The 26,160-nt window shown below is 34.0% G+C and overlaps 1 protein-coding gene, 1 long non-coding RNA gene and 1 other non-coding gene across 3 annotated transcripts; 2 read left to right on the plus strand and 1 right to left on the minus strand.

Moving 5' to 3' along the window:
* Positions 1–1,318: 1,318 nt before the first annotated feature.
* On the minus strand, positions 1,319–2,954 carry LOC110649882 (cytochrome b561 and DOMON domain-containing protein At2g04850-like). Its single transcript, XM_058129185.1, has one exon. The coding sequence runs from the start codon at positions 2,690–2,692 to the stop codon at positions 1,493–1,495; it is 1,200 nt and encodes a 399-aa protein (XP_057985168.1). The 5' UTR covers positions 2,693–2,954; the 3' UTR covers positions 1,319–1,492.
* Positions 2,955–21,386: 18,432 nt separating this feature from the next.
* On the plus strand, positions 21,387–21,494 carry LOC131170051 (small nucleolar RNA R71). Its single transcript, XR_009140993.1, has one exon. It is a non-coding gene; the product is annotated as a small nucleolar RNA R71 (small nucleolar RNA).
* Positions 21,495–21,891: 397 nt separating this feature from the next.
* On the plus strand, positions 21,892–24,878 carry LOC131169817 (uncharacterized). The gene is made up of 3 exons (XR_009140730.1): positions 21,892–22,756; positions 24,208–24,271; positions 24,855–24,878. It is a non-coding gene; the product is annotated as an uncharacterized LOC131169817 (long non-coding RNA).
* The last annotated feature ends 1,282 nt before the right edge of the window (positions 24,879–26,160 follow it).

The raw sequence follows: 26,160 nt of genomic DNA on the forward strand, positions 1-26,160 counted from the left end.
AGTAAGATATTGATTTTAAATACAATTTCTATAACTATCTAGAACTAATGCATTGCCTGGATATGAAATGCAACATAGTCACATAGTATCAAACAATTCAAGTAATATTCGCACAAAAGATAATTTGAAGCACACACACACACACACCCGTGTGTCTTCATAACATGTATATATATATAGGAGCTGATCCCCTATATAGCTTTCTTAATTCTAATACCTGCTAGTGAAACCAACTCGAGCTGGACTTTCTCTCAATAATCTAAGTGTGGGGGTCAGCGAGATTAACTCAAATCCATACTCACCCTGACTTATCTACATATAAGGATCGGGTCCAAGCGAGTCAAGTTGTAGCCGTGACTACTCATCCTACTCATGTCCATAAACACACCACATGCATGTTGATAGGCACATACAGCTCCAAATTATCTTAAGGCGACATCCACAACAGTTTCATCAAATAAAAATGCAATACAAGGCATGCCTAGCATTTAACTACATAAATATATTTTTAAGTGAATTCATAAATATGCTTTGAATATATAATAATATTGAAATTACAAATAAAATCAATATCTACTCATAGATTATTTAAATGTCACCAGGGCAGCTGAGAAGATGAGGAAGGTTGACTCAAATCACCTAAACAATCATATTCAAGAAACTTATTAATAGCAAGTCAAAATAAAGAACTAAAGAGTCTAAGACATCCTAAGTTTATGTCGGAAATCTGACAGAGTTTTCTTGTACCTAGGACTTACCCAACTTGCCAAATAACTCAACTAACACTTCTTAATCCAAAAGGCCTCAGGTCCACAACACAACAACTATATAATGCCCTTCCTAAGCTTGTCAAACCAATCAATTCCCATATAAAATAATTATTTAAAAATCCAAGACGTTACAATTTTTTATGTGCATAGAAAGTATTATATATTCTTCGAATGTCTCTCTTCTTGCTCTTATGTAATATGCACCATATTTAACTAGCTTAATTACCGAGTAGGTGTAGTATAGCTAGTTTGCAAGCTTCTGCAAGGCCCCTGCTTCGAGGAAATAATGCTTCAGACGGTCTATCAAACAGCAATATTGAAAATTTTAAATTAAACTTTATTTTCTTCCCTTTTACATTCAGTTCATTTACAAAAAAAAAAAAAAAAAAAAAAAAAACTGAAGTTAAGATAAAATATTTACAAATTTAATTAAGTGAATAGTTAGTAAATTTTTATCCAAATCCCTCATTCCAAATGTTGACATAGGAAACATATAGCATATTATCATGTGCTTTATTATATTCAATTAAATTGGAATTAGTAAGATATGAACCCAAATCCATATCAAAACATAAAAGGTTGTTTGATTGGATCCTCCTTAATCAGAATTAGCGTAGAGATCTATCAAATTCTGATATTCAGAACACAAATATATACTGGAAAAAAAAAAAAGAGAAAAATCCCATTTCGAACATAAATTTTCATTTTTATGATTTTACTCATCAACTATGAATTCCACTTCCTTTATCAGACCCGCTAATCAATCCTTCTCTTCTCAGCTTCTCTTCCTTGGATTTTCTACAAAAAATAATCCAAGAATTCACCTCCAAAGCTATACAAGCACCCACCAATGTAGACAAGCACAAGCAATATCCCAACTTAGGATAAGATCCACTCTCTCCCATTACTTCAAATCCTTGAAAAACATTCACAACTCCAAGCACCACACAAGCATACCCTACAAAATGGTGGTAAGATTTCCAATACTTTCTATACTTGTTTGTAGTCTTTGGCCTAAACAGTAGTGCCAGCGTTTGTAGAGCCCCCAAGCAGAACGTTGCGAACCCAAGCTTCCTATGCAGGCTATAAACAACTCCTGGTGATAGTTCTCCAAGCCTGATTCCTATAGCAAATCCCACAGTTCCTAAAAAGAATCCACTTAGTTGTAATCCTGCATGAGCATAGAACCAAGCCGGCCCTAGTGCTTGTATGTGTCGCAAATATCGGGCAGTGACAGCCCCAACTGGCAGTAAAATACCCCATGACACAGCGTTTATGATTCCATGTACTATTTTCAATGTTTTTCTGTCGTCTTTATGGGCAGAATTGAAGCCTGACAAGACGTCAATGGTGGCCATGGAAGATAGGTCATTGGAAGTTGTTGGATGGATGGTTGGGGAGTAACCTTGAACATATAAACCACGGTTCCATACAAAGTGAATTTTGGTTTTATTCGGCGCCACTTTTAATGTTGCATATATTTGGATTGCCGCACCGTTGTGTATGGTGGCCATTTTGCCACCGTAGAGGGTGGCGGAGGAGGAGAGGAGGTTAATATCTAGAGGGCGAGAGAGAAGTGGTGATTTTTGCAGCTTTACAGTTGGGTCCAAAATGTAAGGTAATACTACTAGTTGGCCAGAATTTGGGTCTGGAAAGGCGATTAGAGCACGGGTACCTATCATATCTGAAGATGTAGGATTAATACCCCATCCAACCCATCCAGAAGGCGAAATAAAGGTCCCAAAGAAAACAAGGTCTAGAGTGGAATTGTGGGTATGAAAGGTCCAAGCCATTGAAGCTTGCTGGGTAGGAAGCGTCATGCATCTTTCAAAGGTTTTAGAGGATGTGATGGTGGTGCAGTGAGCAGAAAATGCAGGGTTGACATTGGAGAAGAAGAGAAAGAACAGAAACAGGAGAAGCATGGTGGTGGAAGGAAGACAAAGGAATAGAAAGGGTATGGAAGAGAATACAAGCTATTGTTAACATTTATGTGTCTGGTAATTATCATGGTTGTTTTGTGGAATTGAGTGATGGGGTCACCATATGGAGGCTACTATCATGAGAAAATGGTGTTATTCTCTCTTGTATGCTTCGCTTAGAAGAAAAGGCTAATTCAAGTGCTAGTTTGGTAGATATGAAAGTAAGCGCGTAGGATTTGTTGGATTGTTTGTTGATGTTATTGTCAGATATGATGGAGAAAGTCTACCCGGTGCATGATTTTTGATGAAGAAAGGAGGATTGCTTTTAGTTGGGGGACCTCATCCATTGTGTTGCTTCGCTTTCAAGTGTGATTTTAATATTAAAATATAGATATTGTGAGATGAATAAAAGAATTAAAATGTGATCATCAAAAAAAAGAAAATTAATGATTCACGGGATTTTATTTCTTGAAATTAATTTAAGGAAAGCATTTATATGCTGTTTGTTTTCCTTTAATAAAACAAATCTTTAGGGGTTTGTTTAGATATTGAAATTTAATATTTTATGTTCAAAATTATTTCCTTAAAAAATAAAATTTTATGTAATTTCATATTATAATTATTGGAATGTTGAAAATTCATATCCACATCGGGAAAATATAAATCTCTTATCATTATGATCTGGCATAAGTAATAATAGATTTCTAATTATTCTCCTATTAAGTGATATCTGAGGACTTTTTCTCTTAGCATATATCATTTTAGGTTGAATGTTTTAGGAATGTTTGATGACCAGGCATTGGGTGGATGACATATGCTAAGTTTTTTTCTGAATTTTTTATTAATAATATATTTTTTTACTTAAAGTAGCTTAACTACTTATAAAAGTTCGAATTAAAATGTAGTTTAATCAGAATTCTATTTGAATTTAACTATAATATTACGTTAGTTAGAAATATAAATTTCTTTAAATTTATGATGTGTTTAATAAATTTATAAAAATATATGCAAAATATAATGAATTATAGTATCCTAACATAAATATACTTTCTTATCTAACATGTTTGCCTATAAATTTCTAAAAATTAATATATATATATATATATATTAATAAAATTAGAATCCTACATATAGTCCTAATTTCCTACATATAGTCCTAATTTCTTTTTATCAATAATAATATTTATAATGCTTTATTTGCTTTTCAAATGTAATTAAAATTAAGAATAATATTTTTTATATGATTTTTTAATATCACATTTTCATTGATGGAATCTACATAGAGGTGATATTTTTTTTTTATATATAATTTAGGGTAAATTTTCAAAAAAAATTCAAACTTTGGTAATTTTAACAATTGTATCCTAAACTTTTTTTTAATAAAAATACCCCAACCTTTAGATGTAATGACATTGCACTTTACTGTCACTTTCACCATTAAAAACTAATGGAATGGACATGTCAGCATCCTAGTAAGCTTCCCAGTCAGCTATCTATTTTAAAATGATAAAATTTATTTAAATGTTATTATTTGACATAACATACCAAAGACTCTCCTTATCATTATTACTTTTAGTTTCTATTTCCTTGGTTTATGTGATGAATTCTTTCAAATTTGATTAAGCATCACTTATCATGTAGATATAGTTTGGACCATTGAATTCAAAATTAACGGTTGTAATTTTATTTTATAAATACAAAACATTTACCTTTTTTTAATCCCAATCAAGTTCCATACCCTGCTGATACCAGTCTCTGACGATTCAATTCCTATTAAAGACTTTATTCCTACTACTTTTCAACACATAGGAACTAGTATTTTTCAAATTCCATTGCCTTAGCAAAATCTTAGGCTCATCACCACAAGGAACCACAATGGCCTGGGAAAGTGGCTGCACATTTGAAGAACTCTATTTCAAGTTACATGGCTTGCTAATAAAGCCTTTCTGATGTCAAGCTCCTCGCCTGTCAAAGGGACACTAAGTTTACCTAGCAAGTCTTCAGTTTGCAGAGCTGATGCATATCATCATCTTATGACAAAAGTTCAATATAGAAGCTCAGGAACTATGGTAGAATGAATCTTTCGGACAAATAAAATGATGAAGGTGAGTTGATGATTGAATAAAATTGTCATTCTATTGGGAGCAAATATTTATTGGGAGAAAGAATCTAATTGCTTCTCAGTATAGTTCATTAAACTAGCTAGAAAGAATCTAGTTGATGATAAATGGAAGACTAAGAGCAGATAAACTAGCTAGGATGTTGCTGAAACCAAGGGAAACAAAAGCAATGTTTGAAATTTAGTAAATCCCATACAAGATGATGGACTTCAATCAAGGTCTATAGAATAATTGTTGGATTTAGATGGTTTATCATAACACAAGAATGATTAAAAGATCAAAATAAAATTCAATTTTTCCTAAGTATCAACAAGAAAACTCAATTAAAAAAACAAACATATATTCTCAAAACAAACATCCATAATTGTTGGATTTTTAACTGCAGAAATTTAATATAAATAGACAAAAATGCTAATTATGCATTACATTGTTTAATCTAAAATAGAAATAACTGTCCAAGATTACAACAATCAAACTCTAATTAACCTCAATAAACTAGCAAAACAACTAAAATTGGAAAATTATAAATGAAGTTCCAGGTCCAGCATTACACTATGACTTGTACTTGCACCATCCCCGTTCTCCCCTTCACAGCCACTACCGCTAGGAGTAGTACTTGCATCCCCAACCTTAACAGTGCCAACCAGAGTTCTCCATTGAGCCTAAAAGACCAAAGCTGCACTATGTCGTTTTGTTTGAATTTCCTTGATGATCCCTTATGATTCCTTTCCAATACTCTCTTCCAACTAGATGTTAACACATAGGTACTGCTACTTTCCAACTTCCACTGCCTTAGCAACATCTTAGACTCATTACCACAAGGTTCCATTAGTGTAATGGGTATGTTCTCCTTCTGCTCCTTTAACTTGCTCTCCTCATCCTCTGTAGGAAAACTGGAATCTTTTATCTGCTTAAAAGGGATTGAAACGATCATGGTGAGGATTTAAATCACTAGCAAACATCTGTTTCATTATCACAAACTTCACATCAATGTCTCCTTTTGTTCGAATTTTATCCCACCATTCGTCAGGCATGTCAGGTGGTGTCTCAGGACCAAAATTTGCAAAATGGGTCACGTTGGGTCTCTTCAGCAATTTCTTTTTCTTCTGTTCATCTACACTATGTTGCCACTTTCAGAGCATCGTTTGCCACAGACCCTTTTTTTGTTTTTGTTCATGCTCCGAGGAGACTTCACATGAAGAAATAAAAACGAATCACAATGAAGTTTCTTGTCTTCGCGTTCTCCATGGGCCTTCCTTTTCTTGGGCACAGGTGCTGCAAGTCGGTCATAATGCTTGCTCTTGGCTTTAGCTCTTACTTGTTGCACAAATGCAGTCAGAATATTTTCTTCCATTAACTTGATCGCAGCCACCATCCTGTCGAAACACCCATCATCATCGATATCAAGAATTCTGGCCATCTTTATTTCTCTCTTCTCTAGCAAAAAAATATTTCTACAAATTTGAACAAGCACATACCTGCATATAGTTGATGACTTTAACTAATCCTTGTTGTAGTGGGTTTGAGATAACTATATTCTCTCGTGATTGATAGGAAGTAGGAAGGACAAAGTGTAATTAATGGTATCCTAGTTAATGGATGATTCTGACAGTAAATTTACTGTCTTAAAATCCCTTCAAGATTTGCATCTGTTGATATCTTTCATTAGTTTTCTTTGCAATAATTATTTGTGATTTTGACATCTACACAGTAGAATGATATTGCAGCTAAAATTATGGATTACAATGATATACACGTTATGAGTTAGAGTAGTGCCAATTAGTAGTAGTTAATTGATTTGAGGATAAAGTTATCCTAGTAACAGTTGGTAACTAAAGAGAAAAAAGTGAAAAATTGAGAATATGATATAAGAAATAACTATACAAAATTACAAATATTATAATATTAAAAAAAAAGCAAGAACATGAATTAAAAGAAAATACATTTACGCAAAAGATAAATAAGAATCAACTATATCATAAAAAAATTATTTAATTTATTATTAAATGAAAACATTTATATTTTTATGTACTATTTAGTTAAAAAATAATTACTTTATTTTTAAATTTTCTATCAGATAATTTATCAACATAATTTTACTAATTATCTGCATGTAGTGCAAGGATTCGATTAGTATTAATATAAAACGGAATGATTGAAGGATCAATATAACTTACCTTAATTAATTTGAAATTAAATCATAGTTGTTGTTATCAAAATCAAATTATTAGAGTAATGGATAAAAGATCAAATTATTAAGATGGCATAAAATTTATATTTTAATTAATCTTAATATAATTATCTTATAAAATTAATTTTTTTAAAAATTTAATAAAAATTTAATGATGATAAAAATATGCATGATATAATTTATAAATGATATACAGTAATAATTGATATACTTTACAATTTCTTCCTTGAGTTTTGCCAGTAATAACGATTTAGTCCATGGGTTTTGAAAATTGAACTATTTAATCCATAACATTTGCTTCCGTTAAAATTGAAGGTCCCTCTGTAACACTCCAATTTTTGGAAAAAAAAAATTATGGATATATTATAAATTGGAGAATTTATTTATAAATATTTGGGGAGAAAATTTAAGATTAATTGTACTTGAAAGTTGAATTTTAGAAGTTTTTAGATTAAAAAGGAATTGTGGAAAAGTTGAAGGATCAAATGGTAATTTGGCAAAAAAATCTGTGCTGCCCACCTTTTTCCCACGTGAGTCAGCAGCTGGTTTAAAAAAAAAAAAAATTGAAACAGCAGCCAAGGGAAGAAGAATCGGGGAAGAGGAAGAAAAGAGAAAGAAGAAGAAGAAGAAGGGGAAAGGAGGAGGAGTGACTAGAAAATGGATGGCTAACTGGTAAGGGAGGCTGTCGACAGTGAGAGAAGATGAATTTGGATCTGAAATTCAAGAAATATGAGAGAGAAAGAGAGAAAAGATGAGAGAGAAAGCAAGAAAAGAAGAGAGAGAAAGTGACATTGGAAAGCTTGGTTTGAACAATTGGTGAGGAGTTTTGATGCATGGTCGGTATCTATGGAATCAAAAGAAGGAGAGGAACATTTTGGTATGCTCGAATTTGGCAAATGTTGCCATCGGGTGGCGGCCGGTCACCGTGTGCGGTGGTTCCGGCAGTGGCTCCGGTGAGCTTTGGTGATGATTCAACTTTCAAAGGCTTTCTTATGAATTTTGGGAATTTTTGAAATACAGATATACTTTGGGTATGATTATTTTTCTTATTTCTCAGTCTGTGGTATTTGAATACAGCGTTTCTTGGATAGAAAAAATTAGAGAAAAATTCTGAAAAAAATATATGATGAAAGTTACGTTATTTTGAGATAGAATATGGTGTTTGTTAAATTTTTGAGTGATTGCAAAATATTTATGAGAAATATATATGTGGATTTTAGTTGGATTTTGGTGTATGAGTATATTTTAATGATTAAGGAAATTATGAAATTGAGTATTATTTTTTATATTATAATTTTTATAGAGCTATAAGTTGGATAATTGAAAATATTGATATGATTAATGGCTTGTGGATTTGAGATTTATGATGGGGAGTTTAGTCCAATTTAAGGAGAAATGCTGTTGAATTTTTATTGGATATTTAATTTGGGAAAGTGAAGTTACGATTGATTATGATTATTATGATTCTAGGAGGAGCTTGTGATTATGGATTAAATGAATGGAAGGGTGATATCTGGGAGTTGGTATTTTGCAGCTGTCACAGTCTAAATCTCCGTAAGATGTAATATGATCCCGTAGTATACCTAATAAATTATCATATTTCGCCTACTGATAATCTATTAAATATACTACAAGGGATTTTGACAGAACAATTTCATTTTTAAGTCTGGCGTGGTGACAAAAATTTAAACTAAGCGTTTTCAATTCCATTATGTGTCATGAAATTTATTTAGGAATAATTAGGCATTTTTAAAATTTTTCGAAAAATCCGTGTGGTTACGGCTGAAATTATACAAAAACAGTTATTCATTCCTATTGAACACAATTTAAAAAAAAATATATTCCGTAGTTCAACACAATCAACTCAATTTATTTGTTCCATTCTCAATAAATCTCAACATGTAGAAAATAATTCATTATTTGCAAGTCTCAAAAGAAATTTAAAAATTTACAACTATTGAAGTAATAATATTAATATTACAAAATTTCCAAACGATCAACTCAAGAAAATAATATTACAATAATTTACATTTAATTATAGTTCTAATATAATATTATACTAATTAAAATATAAAAATGTTTACTACAGAGCTTTTTATACAACTGCTCAACATTTGTACAATATACATACAGCTCATGTTGTATACCTATGATATACCCGCAGTTAAATCAACTACAATTCTATATCGCTGTTCCAAGTAGCTCATGTTGTGGCCCTCTTCTTTTTCCTATCTGCGACAACATAAAAAGCTATCGTTGAGTATGGATACTCAGTGGTACACAACTAATAATTTAAAATTCAATATAAAGCATAAATTATCAAAACATATCAAATTATATTTTTATGATTCACAAAGTAATCCAATATTTATCAGTCAAAAACAAATCATTTATTTTTTTATCACAAATTATTTAAATTATCCTATTTCCATGAAATCATAATAATAAATTACAATTATTGACAAAACATTTATAAAAAATCACCATTTAAGAGTGTTGCCAATAATTCACATAGTTGGACCCATGACACAAAATTTTCAATCAATGTCGTGTTGTACACCACGACAACGCAAATAACAAAAGCAAAAGAGAGGCACCAAAGACTAGCTAGTATATATGAGTACTTATCTAATCTCTAACTCAATTAGCAAGCTAGGGAGGGAGGAACTTAACCCCAACAAGTGGAGGAAATATCTCACTAGACAAGCTAATGAGACCACAAAGCATATTGCAATGTCAACTGTGGTTTCAAAACATATTAAACAATTTCTACTCATAAAGTACATTTACAAATCAACAAACATGTTTAATTATTGCAAATTCATGCACCTGGTTGGCAACACATCAAATTCAAATTACAATCCTCAAAACTATATGATAAATTCTTAAATGCATAGAAGAAATCATAATTAAATCATACAAAGTCATTCAACCAACTAAAGTTCTTGTACACAAGAGAAAATATAAATATCAAGTTCATTCAAAACTCAATTATAAGTTTAAAACATAAAAATAGGCTAGTTGTGTACAAACCTCACTCGGATCTCTTAATTTGTCCTAAGCCTTCCCTTCCTTGGAAGCTTCTTTTCCAACTAAAATACATAATTAAAGTGTTTCAATATCCATCCAAACCATTTCTAATAATTAATCCAATAATTAAACTTTGCATATTTGATTTTACTCATCTTTGTGTTTATGGCTAGGGTGGTTACTATTTATTTGACCAATTAGGTAAAATGTTGACTTTCTCATATTCAATAGGTATATTAGTTCTAATTACACTCACATATCGCATTTTAGGTTACAATTGTGTTGGCATTGATTGCCAATTGAAATTCAAAACGCCCTAAGAGAAATTCCAAAATTTCAGTTTTGGTCACTTGGGTTTACTGTTCCATTTGACTTATCTACAGTGGAAATTTAACCAACTTTTCTTTATCAAAGTTGTTCCTAGCTTTAATTCGCTTTTCAAATCACTCCATTTGGAGTTTTGTAGCTCAAGTTATGCCATTTTTACTAAGGCTAGTCGGATTGGTCATTTCTAGATTTTCTGGGCAAATTTTGGTTCTGGTAAATTTGGTGACTTAACTTTGGTTGGCAATTTGATTTGATTAGAGGCCAAACTAGGTTCTGAGTTCCCCCATGAAAAATGTGCTCCTATATCTAATCTTTTCAATGGTTCAAAAATCAGATCATTTGGACCTCTATACACAAAGTTATGACCATTTGAACATGTACTATTTATTTAGTCAGTTCTGCCCAAAATCAGGGTACCAAATCCGGATTCAACTAAATTTTAGACCAATTTGTGGTCACTTTTTGGACAAAGTTTCTTCATAAAAAATGTAGCTTTAGGTCTTAAATTTCATCTCCAATTGGCATCACACCAATTGGAGCAACAAAATTCCAGTTATGGCCATTTGAGTGGACCAAGGTTAAGCTGTCCAGAATTGGACCATTACACATTCAATCCCAATTTCAATTCCATGCATCCAAACACTCTCATAAACATACCAATTGACCAATTTGAACATCAATAAGACCAATTGGCCATCAATTCTCAAAAATCCCTAATTTTACCCTAAAACCCTAATTGCCAAGAACCTCAAGTCTCCAATTAGCACAATTCATATAAATTCACTTCACTAACCATGCTCAACACCTCTTAACACATCACAAATCACACTCAACTCAACTCAACTCAAGTAAGCCTTTATCCCAAAAATTTGGGGTCAGCTATATGGATTCGCTTGCTCGACTCTAAATGATTTTGGGTTAAATCCTCAGAAATATGTAATGCTTCTAGGTCATGTTGTACTACTCTCCTCCAAGTCAATTTAGGTCTATCCCTTTTTTTCTTTCTATCCTCTAACCTAATGTGCTCTACTTGTCTAACTAGAGCCTCCGTATGTCTACGTTTCACATGACCAAACCACTTTAATCTCCCTTCTCTCAACTTATCTTCAATTGGCACCACTCTTACCTTTCTCTAATACTCTAATTACGGACTTTATCTAGTCTAGTATGGCCACTCATCCACCTTAACATTCTCATCTCTGCAACTCTTATCTTAGACGCATACGACTCTTTCAGTACCCAACACTCATTACCATATAACATAGCTGGTCGTATAGCTGTACGGTAAAATTTACCTTTCAACTTATTGGGAATCTTGCGATCACATAAAACTCCCGTGGCATGTCTCCACTTCAACCATCCGGCTTTAATCCTATGACTAACATCCTCCTCACATCCCCCATATACTTGAAGGACTGAGCCTAGATTTTTAAAGTGATTACTTTGGTACAGTATCACTCTATTCAAACTAACTTCTTCCCTATCACCAGTTTGGCCTTCACTGAACTTGCAATGCATATATTCTATTTTCATTCTACTTAACTTAAAACCTTTTGACTCTAGAGTACTTCTCCAAAGCTCTAGCTTTCTATTGACTCCTTCTCATGTCTCATCTATCAGAACAATATCATCCGCAAACATCATGCACCAAGGAATACTCTCTTGTATATGTTTCGTCAATTCATCTAAAACTAATGTAAAAAGGTAAGGGCTTATGGTTGATCCTTGGTGTAATCCAATTGAGATCGGAAAATCTCTTGTGTCCCCTCCCACTGTGCACACAATAGTAGTTGCTCCTTTATATATATCTTTCAACAATTGTATGTACCTAATAGATACCCTCTTTTGTTCTAACACTTTCCATAAGATATCTCTTGGAACACTATCATAAGCCTACTCCAAATTAATAAAAACCATGTGTAGATCTTTTTTCACATCTCTATATTTCTCCATCAAGCTTCCAATGAGAAAGATCACTTCCATAGTTGAAAGACCGAGCATGAAACCAAATTGATTGAGAGAGATAGAAGTATCATGACGTAGTAGATGCTCCATAACTCTCTCCCACAACTTCATAGCATGGCTCATGAGTTTAATTCTCCTATAGTTTGAGTAACTCTGTATGTCTCCCTTATTTTAAAAAATAGGTACTAAAATACTCCTCCTCCATTCATCAGGCATTTTCTTTGAGTTTAGAATCTTATTAATAATTTAGTTAATCATGCCACTCCCATATCTCCCAAACACTTTCACACTTCAAATGGTATTTCATCGGGTCCATAGGCTTTACCCACTTTCATTCTCTTAAGTGCTTCCTTTACTTCTAAAGATCTAATCCTTTTAGTATAATTCACATTCTTTTCTATTGTGCTATAGTCTATATTCACACTATTACTATTTTGACTATTATTAAAGAGATCATTAAAATAATTTCTCCATTTTTCTTTAATGTCCTCATCTTTCACCAACACTTTTCCTTCTTTATCCTTAATGCACCTAACTTGATTGAGATCTTGACATTTCCTTTCTCTCCTCTTTGCTAATCTATAAATATCTTTCTCTCCTTCTTTAGTTCCAAGTTTCTCATATAACTTTTCAAAGGCCTGTGTTCTTACTTGACTAACTGCCTTTTTTGCCTCTTTCTTTGCTATCTTGTACTGTTCATATGCTTCATTATTATCACATTTAGGTAATTTCTTATACCATTCTCTTTTTCTCTTCACTGCCTTTTGTACTTCCTCATTCCACCACCATCTCTCTTTTGAGGGTGATCCATGTCCTTTAGACTCTCCAAGTACTTTTCTAGCTACTTCTCTAATCTTTGATGCCATTTGTATCCACATATCATTGGCCTCCATATCCAGCTTCCATACTTTGGACTCGAGAAGCTCATTTTTGAACTTCACTTGCTTTACTCCTTTGAACTCCTACCACTTTGTTCAAGCTACACTATTCCTTCTGACCTTACTTGAATTGTTCCTAAACTTGACATCCAAGACCACCAATCGATGTTGACTTGTTAAAGCCTCTCCTGGAATGACCTTGCAATCCTTGCATAGAGCTCTATTTGTTTTCCTGGTTAAGAGGAAGTTGATTTGCCTTCTATGTTGCCCACTTTTGAAAGTCACTAAATGTGATTCTCTTTTTATAAAGTAGGTATTTGCTAGTATTAGGTCGTATGCCATAGCAAAATCTAGGATGCTTTTTCCCTCCTCATTTCGACTGCCAAAACCAAAACCTCCATGAACATTCTTGATGTGGCCCAACCGCAAGTGCACGGGTCGTACAAGTAGTATAGAAAAAGATATCGTTTCCACGAGGAGTTGTGTTAATGATTGAATTTTTGATATAAAAAGTTGACTAAATTGAACTATCTTTGAAATTAAAGTAACAAATTAATGGGTATTTGAGTATAAAATCTATATGTGCAAAATTAATAATCTATCCAACAATGTATTAATTAAACTAAAATTACATCAAATTGAAATAAGCAAGTTCAAATGTGGCAGTATTTAAAATGGCAAGCAATTAAATTTGATTAGAAATTAACAATGACAAAAAGGCGATTATGGAGTTTGGGATTTCATATTCGAGCTATTTTGGGATTTCAAATTGGTTATCCAATCTTGTGGAACTTACGGGTTTTAAGGAGATTAATTCTTAAATCCTTTGAATACCCTTTCGAGTGAGACAAAGAGTGCCTTAATCAATCTAATCCTACTTTCGTGGAGTTAGAGTTAATTAAGACCCATTAGGTTCTTTAATTAATCTGTGAATCCTCTTAATCCTTAGTCTATTTCTAGATCTAAGTTAATTAAGTCCAATTTCTTGATTATCTATCACAAGGCCTTCTCCTTTCGGTGCCTCAACCATGGATTAAGAACATCACTTAATGGGATCCTACACTAAGCATGTCATTAAGCACACAAGAAATGAATAAAACTCATTAAGACCATAAAATATGGATTACCCAATCAAAATCCACAAAATATCTCAAATATTACAACCCTTACTCCAGAATCAATGTAAAACTACTCACTATTCATAATGCTTACAAGATATATTGAGTTTAAATGGAAATAAAGCTTTAATCTAAGCTAAGAAACAAGAAACTAAATACTAGAAGTGTAGGAAAAATGTAAGGAAAGAAAGAAATCTGCAAATCTTGGTTGAAAATGGTGTGGAAAGTGAAAATGACTCTTCAGCTGCTGCCTCTCCTCTTCCTTTCCTTTTTCTACTCCTTTTCTTCCCTTTTTGTCCACCCTTCTAAAATGGGAAATGGGACTATTTATAGCATTTTCTGACATGAAGCCCTAAAATGGTGTGTTTGAGGAGGGATTTTCTGAGGGAATCTTCTGCCAGCTCATTAATGAATTCTTTATGGGACTGCATAAGTGGACTGCATAAGTCATGCAGTCCCTTATGCAGTTTTCGGCTGGTTTCTGGTTCACTTATGCGAAACTGCATGACTTGGTGCATAGGTTATGCACAATTCCGTGAAAGTGCATAAGGGAGGCGTGAATGTGCATAAGCTATGCAGTCTCCTTATGCACATTTCAGCAGGTATTGGAACAGTGATTTTTCTCCTTATGCAGATCTGCATAGCTTATGCGGCAAGTTATGCACAATTTGGTCAATGCATATTTCAGCTTGAAAACTTGTTTTTGACATCTTTGGCTGTAGAAGTCACTCCTCAATGGCAAAAATTCTCTTCAGTCCTTCAAAAACACCATTTTTCCTACAAAATAAAGTAAAACTTACAAATTAATGCAAAATTGACAACTATGAAAAACTAACTAAATAACTAATGAAATTGGCTAAAAATGACTAATAATAAAATAAAATGGCTATGAAATTAGACCTAAATGACTATGCAAAATGTATGCATCAAATACCCCCAAACTCAAGCTTTTGCTTGTCCTCAAGCAAACTTTAAAATGTGATGCAAAATTTTTTTTTAGGGGTGCCTTATCCAAAGAGCTATGGAAATCACCTATTAAAGTAACTTAACACACCTTCAGCCATACCAGCAATCCATATACCCATCCTTCAAAATGCAAAGAATTTAATGCTTATCCAAGCTTTCACCGCTTAGCCATCAAGTCAATTACCATTCAAAATCCCCAAACCAACCAATCAAAAGAGAGAGTCATGCTCAAAAGGAATTCTAGGACCATCAATAACCAAAGTATCTCTATATAGAATGATGGAATCAAATGAATGAATGGTTAATTTTCCAATCCCATAGGCAAATTCCCTACTCCTATCTCCACTAATGTAGCAAGTACTATCAAGAGATCAAAGGTCTTTTTAGGGATGCAATGGGGTCATGGGGTTCAAAATGAGGCTAAGAAGAAAGATGGGTAAAAAAGATTCAAAGCATGAGAATATTTCCAATCTTAACAACATAAGGTACACTTCTTATTTTATTATATTTTTTTTTCCTTTTTTTATATGTGGGGGAGAGAAATACACAATGAGAATTGTCAAGTGCTAGCATATTTTACAAAACACATAAAAATGGAGGGACATTTTGATACTTTAGCTTGTATTTTGCATTTTCTTTTGATGATTGTCCCTAAAATTTGCCACCCCCAAACTCAATTCTTTTAACACTTTGGGTGGATTTCTTTCATTTTGAATGACAATAGTGAAAAGCACATATACTAGCACTTTTACAAGATGACAAGCATTTCTTCTCCCTTTATTGTATTTTTTCTTTTTTTTTTATTTTATTTTTATTTTTTTTATGTACCTAATGTTATAAATAATTATTCTCATGAAAAGGGTTGGAGTGTTTGGTTCATTGGCTAGGTAGCAATAAGGGTTTCAAGAAAAATTAGGAATAAAAAGGCTTAAAAGGGGTTTGCAATGGTCAATTTTAATTAGGAAAAGGGCCAAAGGTTTAAAATGAGGAGGTTTAAATCAAAGAATGCCTAATCATCTCTCTCTTCAAGTACAAGCTGGTATTTCACCTTGAAAGGTTTAGAAAATTTGTTCTAGGATTGGTGAGACATCATTTGACTATCTTATATCCAATAATTCCCTCTAAACACTTCCATCTCCAAATGAGTAGTTGGGTGGCTTTTTGGCTAAGAAGATATAGGCAAGAGATAGACACTTCAAAACCTTGCACCTCTTAGGAAACTTTCAATCCACAAACCCAACTAAAAGGTGAGTCAAATCACTCTCATAAGCAACTTTTCAATACTCAAGGGATTTGGCAAAAGATTTTAATGCATGATGCATGATTCCTAAAAATGAACAATGCATTAACTAAATGGAGAAAATCTATTTGTATGCAATGTGTACAATTTCTAAGTGATGTATAATGTGTGTGTAAATGATGTATAATGTGTGTGTAAATGAGTTATGTCTATGTATGTGTGGATGTATATGTAAAATATTTACAATATGTGTAAATGGAATGGGATGAGATGTTCCTATACTCAAAATGTGAAAAATGTAGCAAAAATCAAAATGCACACCCCCAAACTCAAAATTAGACATTGTCCTCAATGTCTCAAGCAGTGTATTATAAAAACTTAAAGTAAACAGGAATTACCAGGAATTGTGAGATTTAAGAGCAAAAAGAAGGAGTTACCTGGTATAGAGCAGATGAGAATTCAAGAAATAATGGAGATGCATAAGAAGCTGCACAGGTTATGCAGTGTAAAGTGCTGTCCAGAATAGGTGCATACGGAAGGTGCATAAGCTGTGCAGTTCTGCATGAGTGGCAATAAGGACTGCACAGGCTATGCAAAATATTTGCATAAGGGGATTTGACATGCGGCAAGACATTCAAAAGCTACTGCATGATGATGAGCAAGGAAAAATGCAAACACCAGTAAAAGCATGCAAATATATACAGAGTATGGATAAGTATGCACAAAAGGGCAGTAAAGGCAATGAAAATCAATGAAAAACTAATGTAATAGCTATCCAATAAAACTTCAAGAAAAACAGAATTCAAAACAAACTAAAATTGTTTCAACATATCTACAAAGAAAAACTCCTACAAGTTTGAACAAAAGTAAAGCAGAAACTAATCTAATTCTATTGTTTTGCCCTTGTCCAAAGATGCTGCTAAGAATGGTTCTTTGTCGTTCTTTGTCAGTGATGGTGCTGGAGGAGGTGATGGAGGTGGAGGGGAATCGGGGTTGGGAGGCCGCATTGCCAAGGGCGAAACTTGGAGAGGGGAGGTTTAAGGGGAATGAGGAGGCGACTCCATTGGTTGTCGATGGTGAGGATGGAGGAGATGAGGGAGAAAATGAAAGGTATAGATGGTAGCTAGGGTTAATGCGGTGGAAAGTTGAGTGGAGAAGAATAATAGGAAAAATGCCGGGAGAAATGGAAGTGGAAGGACGTCGTGAACAGAAAAGTCAGGAAGTGGAGGTCGGAAAAAAATGGTTGCCGAAAAGAAATTTTGATTTGAACAGGGTTTGTGTAAAAACTGCATAAGTGAAAAGTGAGTTGTGCATAACTTATGCACTCTCTTATGCATGTTTCGGTGGGTGATAAAAAGGTGTGAAAAACTGATTATATAGGAGTGCATAGCTTATGCACTAACTTATGCAAGTTCTGGCTTGCTTTGGACTTCAGAGAAATAGCTCATGCAAAAGTGCATAAGTCATGCACTGTCCTTATGCACTGTTCGACAAGTTTTGACTTTCAGGGAGAGTGGTCATGCAGAAGTGCATAAGCTATGCACTCTGCTTATGCACTTTTTGGTGGGTTTTGATTTTCAGGGTTTGTGGTTATGCAGAAGTGCATAAGCTATGCACCCTCCTTATGCAGGTCTCGGCAGATTTTGGTGTTTGGAAAATGTGGTCATGCAGTTGTGCATAAGCTATGCACTCTGCTTATGCACCTCTCGGCAGGTTTTGAAATTTTGGGGTTGGTGGTTATGCAGTTGTGCATAAGTCATACACTCTGCTTATGCACCTCTCGGCAGATTCTGGATTTCAGAGTTTCTGGTTATGCGGAAGTGCATAAGTCATGCACCCTCCTTATGCAGACTTCGACAGAGAGAGAAAATGCAGGATTTGAAGTCATGCAAATGTGCATAAGTCATTCACACACTTATGCAAGTCTCGGTAGGTATGAAATTTGACAACATTGTGGCCATGCAGAGTTGCATAAGCTATGCACTACCTTATGCAGTTTGCAACAGAGATGAAAATGGCAAGAATTGTGGTTATGTAGGATTGCATAAGCTATGCAGTTGCTTATGCACAATTCAATAAGATTGAGATTGCAATGGAAAATGATTTGAAAGTGTGAAAAATACCCTAGAATGAAGAAATATAATTCTATTAAGCATAAATCATGAGAAATTATCACCAAAAACACATCAATATATACAAAATCCATCAAAATTACATCACACATGCTTGTAAAAGTGAATCCTGCATTAAAGGCATTTGTGACCTATGCCATTTTGACTCAAATTCTGCAAATCAACATTTAGCACATTAAAACTCAATAAAATCTGCATAAAGTTGCATTTATCCATAAATGAGAAATGACTCTTCAAGTTATGCCAAGAAAATGTAATATGTCCACCTTGAATCCCACAACCCAAATAAGCTCAAAACTACAAAAATGACCCACTTACCACCACATAAACAAGATAAGCACAAATACTTAAAAGTTACGCACCCAACCTCACCAAGAACATAAGTCATCTGTTGCAGACCCTTCCTTGCTGCAAAATGTCATTTTTGCTCTGCATAAACCAGATAGCAACCCTACACAGGTTATGCAGTAAAAATCAATCAATTTTGGGAGAGTTTGAAGGACAAAATTTTCAGGTTAAGAATCACTCCCCAGCAGTTCACCAACCTTCCTCCATTGAAATACATCTACAAGGGACAAGATTCAACAATGTCAAAAATTGAATTTGGGGAGATTTAAGATAAAAACAAAAGTAATGTAAATAAAAGTAAATCAACAAAAGCAAAATAAAAGAACTTGAGGTGCCTCCCAAGAGCGCTAATTTATAGTCCTTAGCTGGACTTTTGTCATTTTTCATGGTGGCTGGAATTGGAATTTATTGCCTCTATTTTCAATAGGTGCTTCAATGAATCTATACTTCATTTTCTTTCCATCACATGAGAAGATCCTTGTTGCTTTGTCTAAAAATCCGACCATTTCTTTCTTGACAACCTTTGGTGTATCTTTTTCTTTGAGAGATGGTTGCTTGACCTCACTTTTCTCCACTTGCTCAACTTGAAAGATTGGTGCCATAGGACAAGGTGGATTACTATTCAAATGTTGTGCAAATGCAGCCTCTTTTGGATTTTCATCATTGATACTCCCTTAATGGATAAGACAACTTTCAAGAGAAGCCTTCGGATAGCTCTTTCTAAAGTGCTCTTTTACTAACTCATCAACTATATCAATTCTCAAACAAGAGTTTACATCTTCATGTTGCTTCTTCTTATCATTGCCAATGTTGAAGACTAAATGATCCTCTCCGACTCTGAGAGTGAGCTTTTCACCTTTCACGTCAATCAAAGCACCAGCTGTAGCTAGGAAAGGCCTCCCCAAAATGATTGGGATATTAGAATCCTCTTCCATGTCCAAGATGACAAAGTCAACAGGTATGTAGAATTTCCCAACCTTTAGAGGCACATTCTCCAAAATCCCTTCAGGATACTTAATTGATCTGTCAGCTAACTGAAGAGAAATGTGGGTCGACTTAAGATCTCCCATGTTGAGCTTCTCATAGATGGAGAGGGACATAAGGCTTACACTAGCCCCTAAATCACATAAAGCTTTTATAGAACATGATTCCCCAATGTGGCATGGAATTGAAAAACTCCCTGGATCCTTGAGCTTTGGAGGAAGTTTCCTTTGGAGGATAGCACTGCATTCCTCAGTTAAGGCTACAGTCTCATAATCTTCAAGTCTTCTTTTGTTTGAGAGAATTTATTTCAAAAACTTAGCATAAGAAGGCATTTGGGAAAGAGCATCAATAAAAGGCACATCTATATATAGCTTCTTTAAAACCTCTAAGAACTTCCCAAATTGCTTATCAATCTTGGCTTTTTGAAATCTCTGTGGAAAGGGAAGCTGAGGCTTGTAAGGCTCTGGAGGTATATATTTCTCTTCTTTCTCTCCAACCTCCTCTTTACCTTTTCTTGCACTCCCTTTTTCACTCTTTTGTTTTTCATCTCTCTCAACATCTTTCTCATTTTCTCTCTTCTCATCTTTTTCACTCTTCTCAGTATGCACTATTTTACCACTCCTCAGTGTGATGGCATGACATTGCTCCCTTGGATTTTCTGTTTGACTAGGAAGTTTCCCCATAGATTTGGTACTTGATGAGCATGCTTGTTGTGCAATCTGATTTTCCAGCATCCTATTGTGTGTTTGCATTTGTTCCAGCCTTGCTTTTATCTCTCTCATCTCTTCATCACGCTTAGTTTGATTAGCAAGAATTTATTGTAATAAAGCCTCTGTGGTGGAACTTTGTTCTTGCTGTTTTGGTAGAGGTGTAGGATTTGCATTCTTTTGCTGAAAACTAGGTGGTGGTTGCCAAGGTTGTTGGTATTGATGCCCTTGTTGTTGTGGTGGAAAGTTCTGAGTTAAAGCTTGAGTTTGCTGATTCCCCCATGAAAAATTTGGATGATTCCTCCAAGCATATGAAGGATAATCTACTCCACAGCTCATTGTTCCTTTTGCATATGTAACTTGTTGAGAATTCCCAGAGCATGATGATGAATTGACTAGCATACTTAAATCCTCCATTTTCTTAGCAAGGACATTAGTGAGTGCATCAAATTTGGCATTGATCATATTGAATGGATCAAGCTCATACATTCCAGCAGCTTGCCTCTTTTGAGTTGGAGCTGGTCCTCTTGGACTACTCCAAAGATGAGTATTCTTTGCTATTTTCTCTAACAACTCATAAGCTTCATCTTCATGCTTAATGATGAATTCCCCTCCAGTTTGAGCATCAATGATTCCTCTGATAGCAGGAGTGACATTTGTGTAAAAATTCTGGTTTATCATCCGTTTAGGAATGGCATGATGTGGACATTGTCTCTCCAACTCCTTCCATCTCATCCATGACTCATAAAGAGTCTCATCTTCTCTTGGTCTAAAAGCAATCATTTGATTCCTCAACTCTTGAGTTTTTCCAGGTGGAAAGTATTGGGCAAGAAATGCATCAGTGAGTTGCTCCCAATTTGTAATGGAGTTGTGAGGTAAAGAATCAAGCCAATCCAATGCTCTATCTTTCAAAGAGAATGGGAATAGCTTCAATCTTGCTGCATCATCAGACACTCCAGGTTGTTTTTACATATCACAAATCATAGCAAACTTCTTTAGATGTGTGTGTGGATTTTCAGAAGGATGTCCCCCAAATTGAGAATTTTGAATCATTTGAAGAACCCCAAAATCCATTTTGTAACTATTTGCATCAATCCTTGGTCTTGCTATGCTCTCTCTCAAGTCATCAAAACGAGGAAAAGCATGATCCAACATACTTCCCCTAGGCAAATTAGCATTGTAACACCCCCGTTTGCATAGCCTGGTAGATTTCACTGTTCCGGTGACCGGTGTCGGTCCGGACAATTAATAGGATTAGGGCCACACTTAAGACAACTTGAGAAGCCATAAACATAAATAATTAGTAATGTTTAATTAGTTAACTACAAATAAGAAAAACAGAACATAAGAGGTTAAACGAGCCGAGAGTCACAGCGATGAGTGACCTCCTCGGGAACGACTGCGAAGTCGTTTTAAACTCAAATTTCGAACCGTAAAAAGTGACGCTGCGGTCCTTAGGACCCTCATGAACACAGTGGAAAAGAGAAAACCACGAAAAAGAACTGTTAAGCCAGTCAAATAATTAGGTCAGGGAGCCGGAAGAAATATTGGATTATTTGCAAACCGGGATGAACCGGCGAGGGGCAATTTGGTTAATTGACCCCGAGAGCTGACTCCTGACCTAACTGTCAAATAAAATCGGAGAAAAGAAAATTTCAGAATCGAGAATTAAATTAAAGAAATAATAGAAAAAAAATAAATAAATAGAAAAAAAAAAAAAGGAAAGAGGTTGGAAAAGTCAAAAGTTATGACATATGATGTCATAACTAAATTAATAAATTGAATTAATTAATTTGGAATTAGTGGTCTTTCATAAGCAAAAACGTGTAAGGGAAAAACAAAAGAAAATCTCTTCTTCTTTCATCTTCCTTGCCACCCCATCTTCCTCCCAAGTTCCTCCATGAGTGGACTTCCATGTAAGCTTACTTTTAAGCTTAGTTTTCTTCACTTAATTCAAATAACTCCATTAAAAACCTCCCTAGAGCTTATTGTTACAACTTGAGAAGAGGATTACAAGAAGAAGGAAGAGTTAAAGATAGGGTTTTGAAGCTTTAACAAAAGGTTAGTATGTTAAATTGTTACTTTTCTATTCAAATGCATGTTTAGGTAATTAAGTGAGCTAATAACTTGATTTAAATGAAACAAATATGGGGAAAGAATTAAATTGAAATTTTGGGCAGCTTGAGAGGAGTGTGGTTTGCATGAATATGATGCAATTGAGTGAGTTTAGAAGCTTTACTTGGTGAAATGATTAACATTAAAATTATTAGAAGTAGTTAAATGCAAGAGTTAGTGAGATTAAGGTTTCAATGCTAGGGTTTATGGACTAAAATTTGGAGAAATGCATAAATGGCATGTTTAACCTATTGTGACATGAAATAATGATCAATTAGGACCAAATAAATTGGATGGGAATGGTGGAAAAATTAGCTAAATTCGTAGGTCAATGGTCATGCTGCTGGCAGCATGACCAAACCCACTTTGAAGGACCAAAACTCAATTTTACAAGTCCAATTGATATTCCACCAATTGGAGATGAAAATAGACATAAAAGAGCACAATTTTCATTAAGGAACCATGACCAAAAACTGACCAAAACTTGGTGAAACAATTGACCAAAGTGAATTGATTGCAGGCTGCCCTGCACCAAAACTGACCAAATGAACAGTAACTGTTCATTTGGTCATAACTCGAGCTAGGTAGGTCAAATTGACCTGAAATTTTACCAGCAATTAGATATGATATAGACCTAAAACTTTCATGAAGAACACCAACCCAAATTAGGCCATTAACACATTCAAATCATTGAGAAAAGTTAAAATTACTGTACTGAAATTCTGCAGAATTTTCATTGAGCAGCAATGTTTGGAGGGCTATAACTCTCTCTAGAAAACTCGGATTTAGGCGATTCTTGAACCGATGGAAACCTAAGACATAGTACAACATTTCATATGAAGAAAGTGAGACCGAATTATGAACTTAACTTGATCAAACAATTGACCAAAGTTGGACCAAAAATCTGCCAGCACCTAAATTGCAGTATGAACAGTGCACGTGAACAGTAAACTTATTTTGGCCATAACTTGAGCTACAAAACTCCGATTGAGGTGATCCAAAAATGAGAATACACTTAAGACAATAAGGAACATTTTCTATGAAGGAAGTTTTGTCAAATTCTAACAGTAGATCGACCAATGGAATAGTGCAACTTCGGAAAACCAAAACCGAAAATTGGCAATTTTGCCAAAATGACCTAAGCTTTAAACAAATGACCAAAACCAACAAGTTTGGTGACCAAAATGTGGTATGTGGGTGAAGTTGGAGTTCCCATACCCATTAAGCCTTAGAAAGTCAATAATTTGACTTGAATAGTGCAGTGAATAGTAACCCGAAACACAAAATTTCGAGAACGTCGAATTTAACACGTTAGAGCTAGCTAAATGTGAAGTTAAGTTTATTTTGGATTTATTTTAAGTTCTAGTACTGAAACATTGTAAAATTGTGTGTTTCAGTTGAAAAGAATATCGGGAAGGAACCCGAGGAACCGAGTCGAGGCTAAAGGACGACTCGTTTGAGGTTTGTGCACAACATATACTTTTATAATCATCTTTTGCATATCATTTTAAATAATGTGAAATATTGGATTATGACATTCTTATGATGTTGATCTAAATTGTTGAAAGTTATTATGTATATTTGAAAAGAAAATGTTTAGCAAATTGTTAAGATAAGTTTTGAAACCACAATGTCATGACCACATATTTGAACACCTCACTAGCACGACTAGTGGGGGTAATTAGTTTCGAATTTTGATTCCTTCTCTGGAGAAGTGTTGAGGTGTGCCAGTAGAAGAGGATGTGAATGGATATCCATATATTTGAGCTAGCTAGCCTTGTGATGTGATTTCTCTTTAGCCTCTGGCTATTGAGATTCTATTTGTTTCGAATGGCATGATTTAACTGTGGGTTTTATGAAATGTGTTTTGATACTTTGAAATAAACTTGGTTTACATGTAAAATCTTACAATGCATGATTGTATTTAATTTTCATGTTTAATCAAATTTTTGAATGAATGTGCTTTAAGTTTTGCATAAAGATTATTTTAGTATATTGTGCACCATCGAGTCTTAGTACTCAAGATAGCTTTATTCTGCCGCAGATACAGAGATTAGAGGAGCAGCAGATCTTGAGGTGTGTGAAGTCATCGCTTTGAAGCCTTGGGTATAATTTATACCCTAATCAGAATACTTCTTTTGATGTATATATTGCACATAAATGTATGGACATGTAAAAATGGGTCTTGAGCAGCTTGTACACAAATTTGTATGAAGTTTGTAATAAAGTTTAGTTTGTGTTTCTTTTGATATAAATTTGTAAGGTTATGTATAAATTATTTTGTTTTTAATGAAATATGAATGATATTGATTGATGATTTTGAGAATTATTGAACTTGTGAATTTTGATAAATTGATTGAGTTTGATTGTGAAACCAAGTAGTGGTTGAGAAAATCTTTTAGAAGTGCTTTACGTATTCAAGAACGGTTTTCTCAAAATACGAGGAAACTCACAAAATTTTTATCAAATTTGCGGAAAACTAAAATGGCCAAAAATATTAATTAGTTTTAATTTCAACTAAATGTTTTAAATACTCATTAGAAATGCTCACCACTTGTCAAAGATAAGAAAATTGTTTTAAAATCCCTTGTAGGGTACTTAATGAGTTATCGGTAGGTGAAGTTCGGTAGTTCATTAGGTATTCTACGGGATCATGTTATGCCTTACAGAGGGGTAAGGTGTGACAAACATTTACAACCTCTTCACCTTGGGCTGCATTTTCATTGTTTCGATCATTTCCAGCATTACCACCAATTCTAATTCTTTCATCAGCCATTTCTTGTTCAGTTTCAGCTGCTCTCAATGCTTCTTTTCTTCTTCTAGTTTCTTTCTTGTTGGCTCTACAAAACTTCTCAATTTCAGTATTAAATAATATGGATGTATCACTTGTGCTTCTAGCTCTTCTCATAAAAGATTAAGAGTACCTAAAAAAAAACAAACAAACACAAAATGAAAAGATAACAAAGATAAAACTATAAACAACTAAAATAATCAAGAATTCAATCTTAAACAAACAACTCCCCGGCAACGGCGCCAAAAACTTGATGTGGCCCAACCGCAAGTGCACGGGTCGTACAAGTAGTATAGAAAAAGATATCGTTTCCACGAGGAGTTGTGTTAATGATTGAATTTTTGATATAAAAAGTTGACTAAATTAAACTATCTTTAAAATTAAAGTAACAAATTGATGGGTATTTGAGTATGAAATCTATATGTGCAAAATTAATAATTTATCCAACAATGTATTAATTAAACTAAAATTGCATCAAATTGAAATAAGCAAGTTCAAATATGGCAGTATTTAAAATGGCAAGCAATTAAATTTGATTAGAAATTAACAATGACAAAAA

The sequence above is a fragment of the Hevea brasiliensis genome, chromosome 10 (genome assembly GCF_030052815.1).
Source record: "Hevea brasiliensis isolate MT/VB/25A 57/8 chromosome 10, ASM3005281v1, whole genome shotgun sequence".
In the NCBI taxonomy this organism is placed as follows: domain Eukaryota; kingdom Viridiplantae; phylum Streptophyta; class Magnoliopsida; order Malpighiales; family Euphorbiaceae; genus Hevea; species Hevea brasiliensis.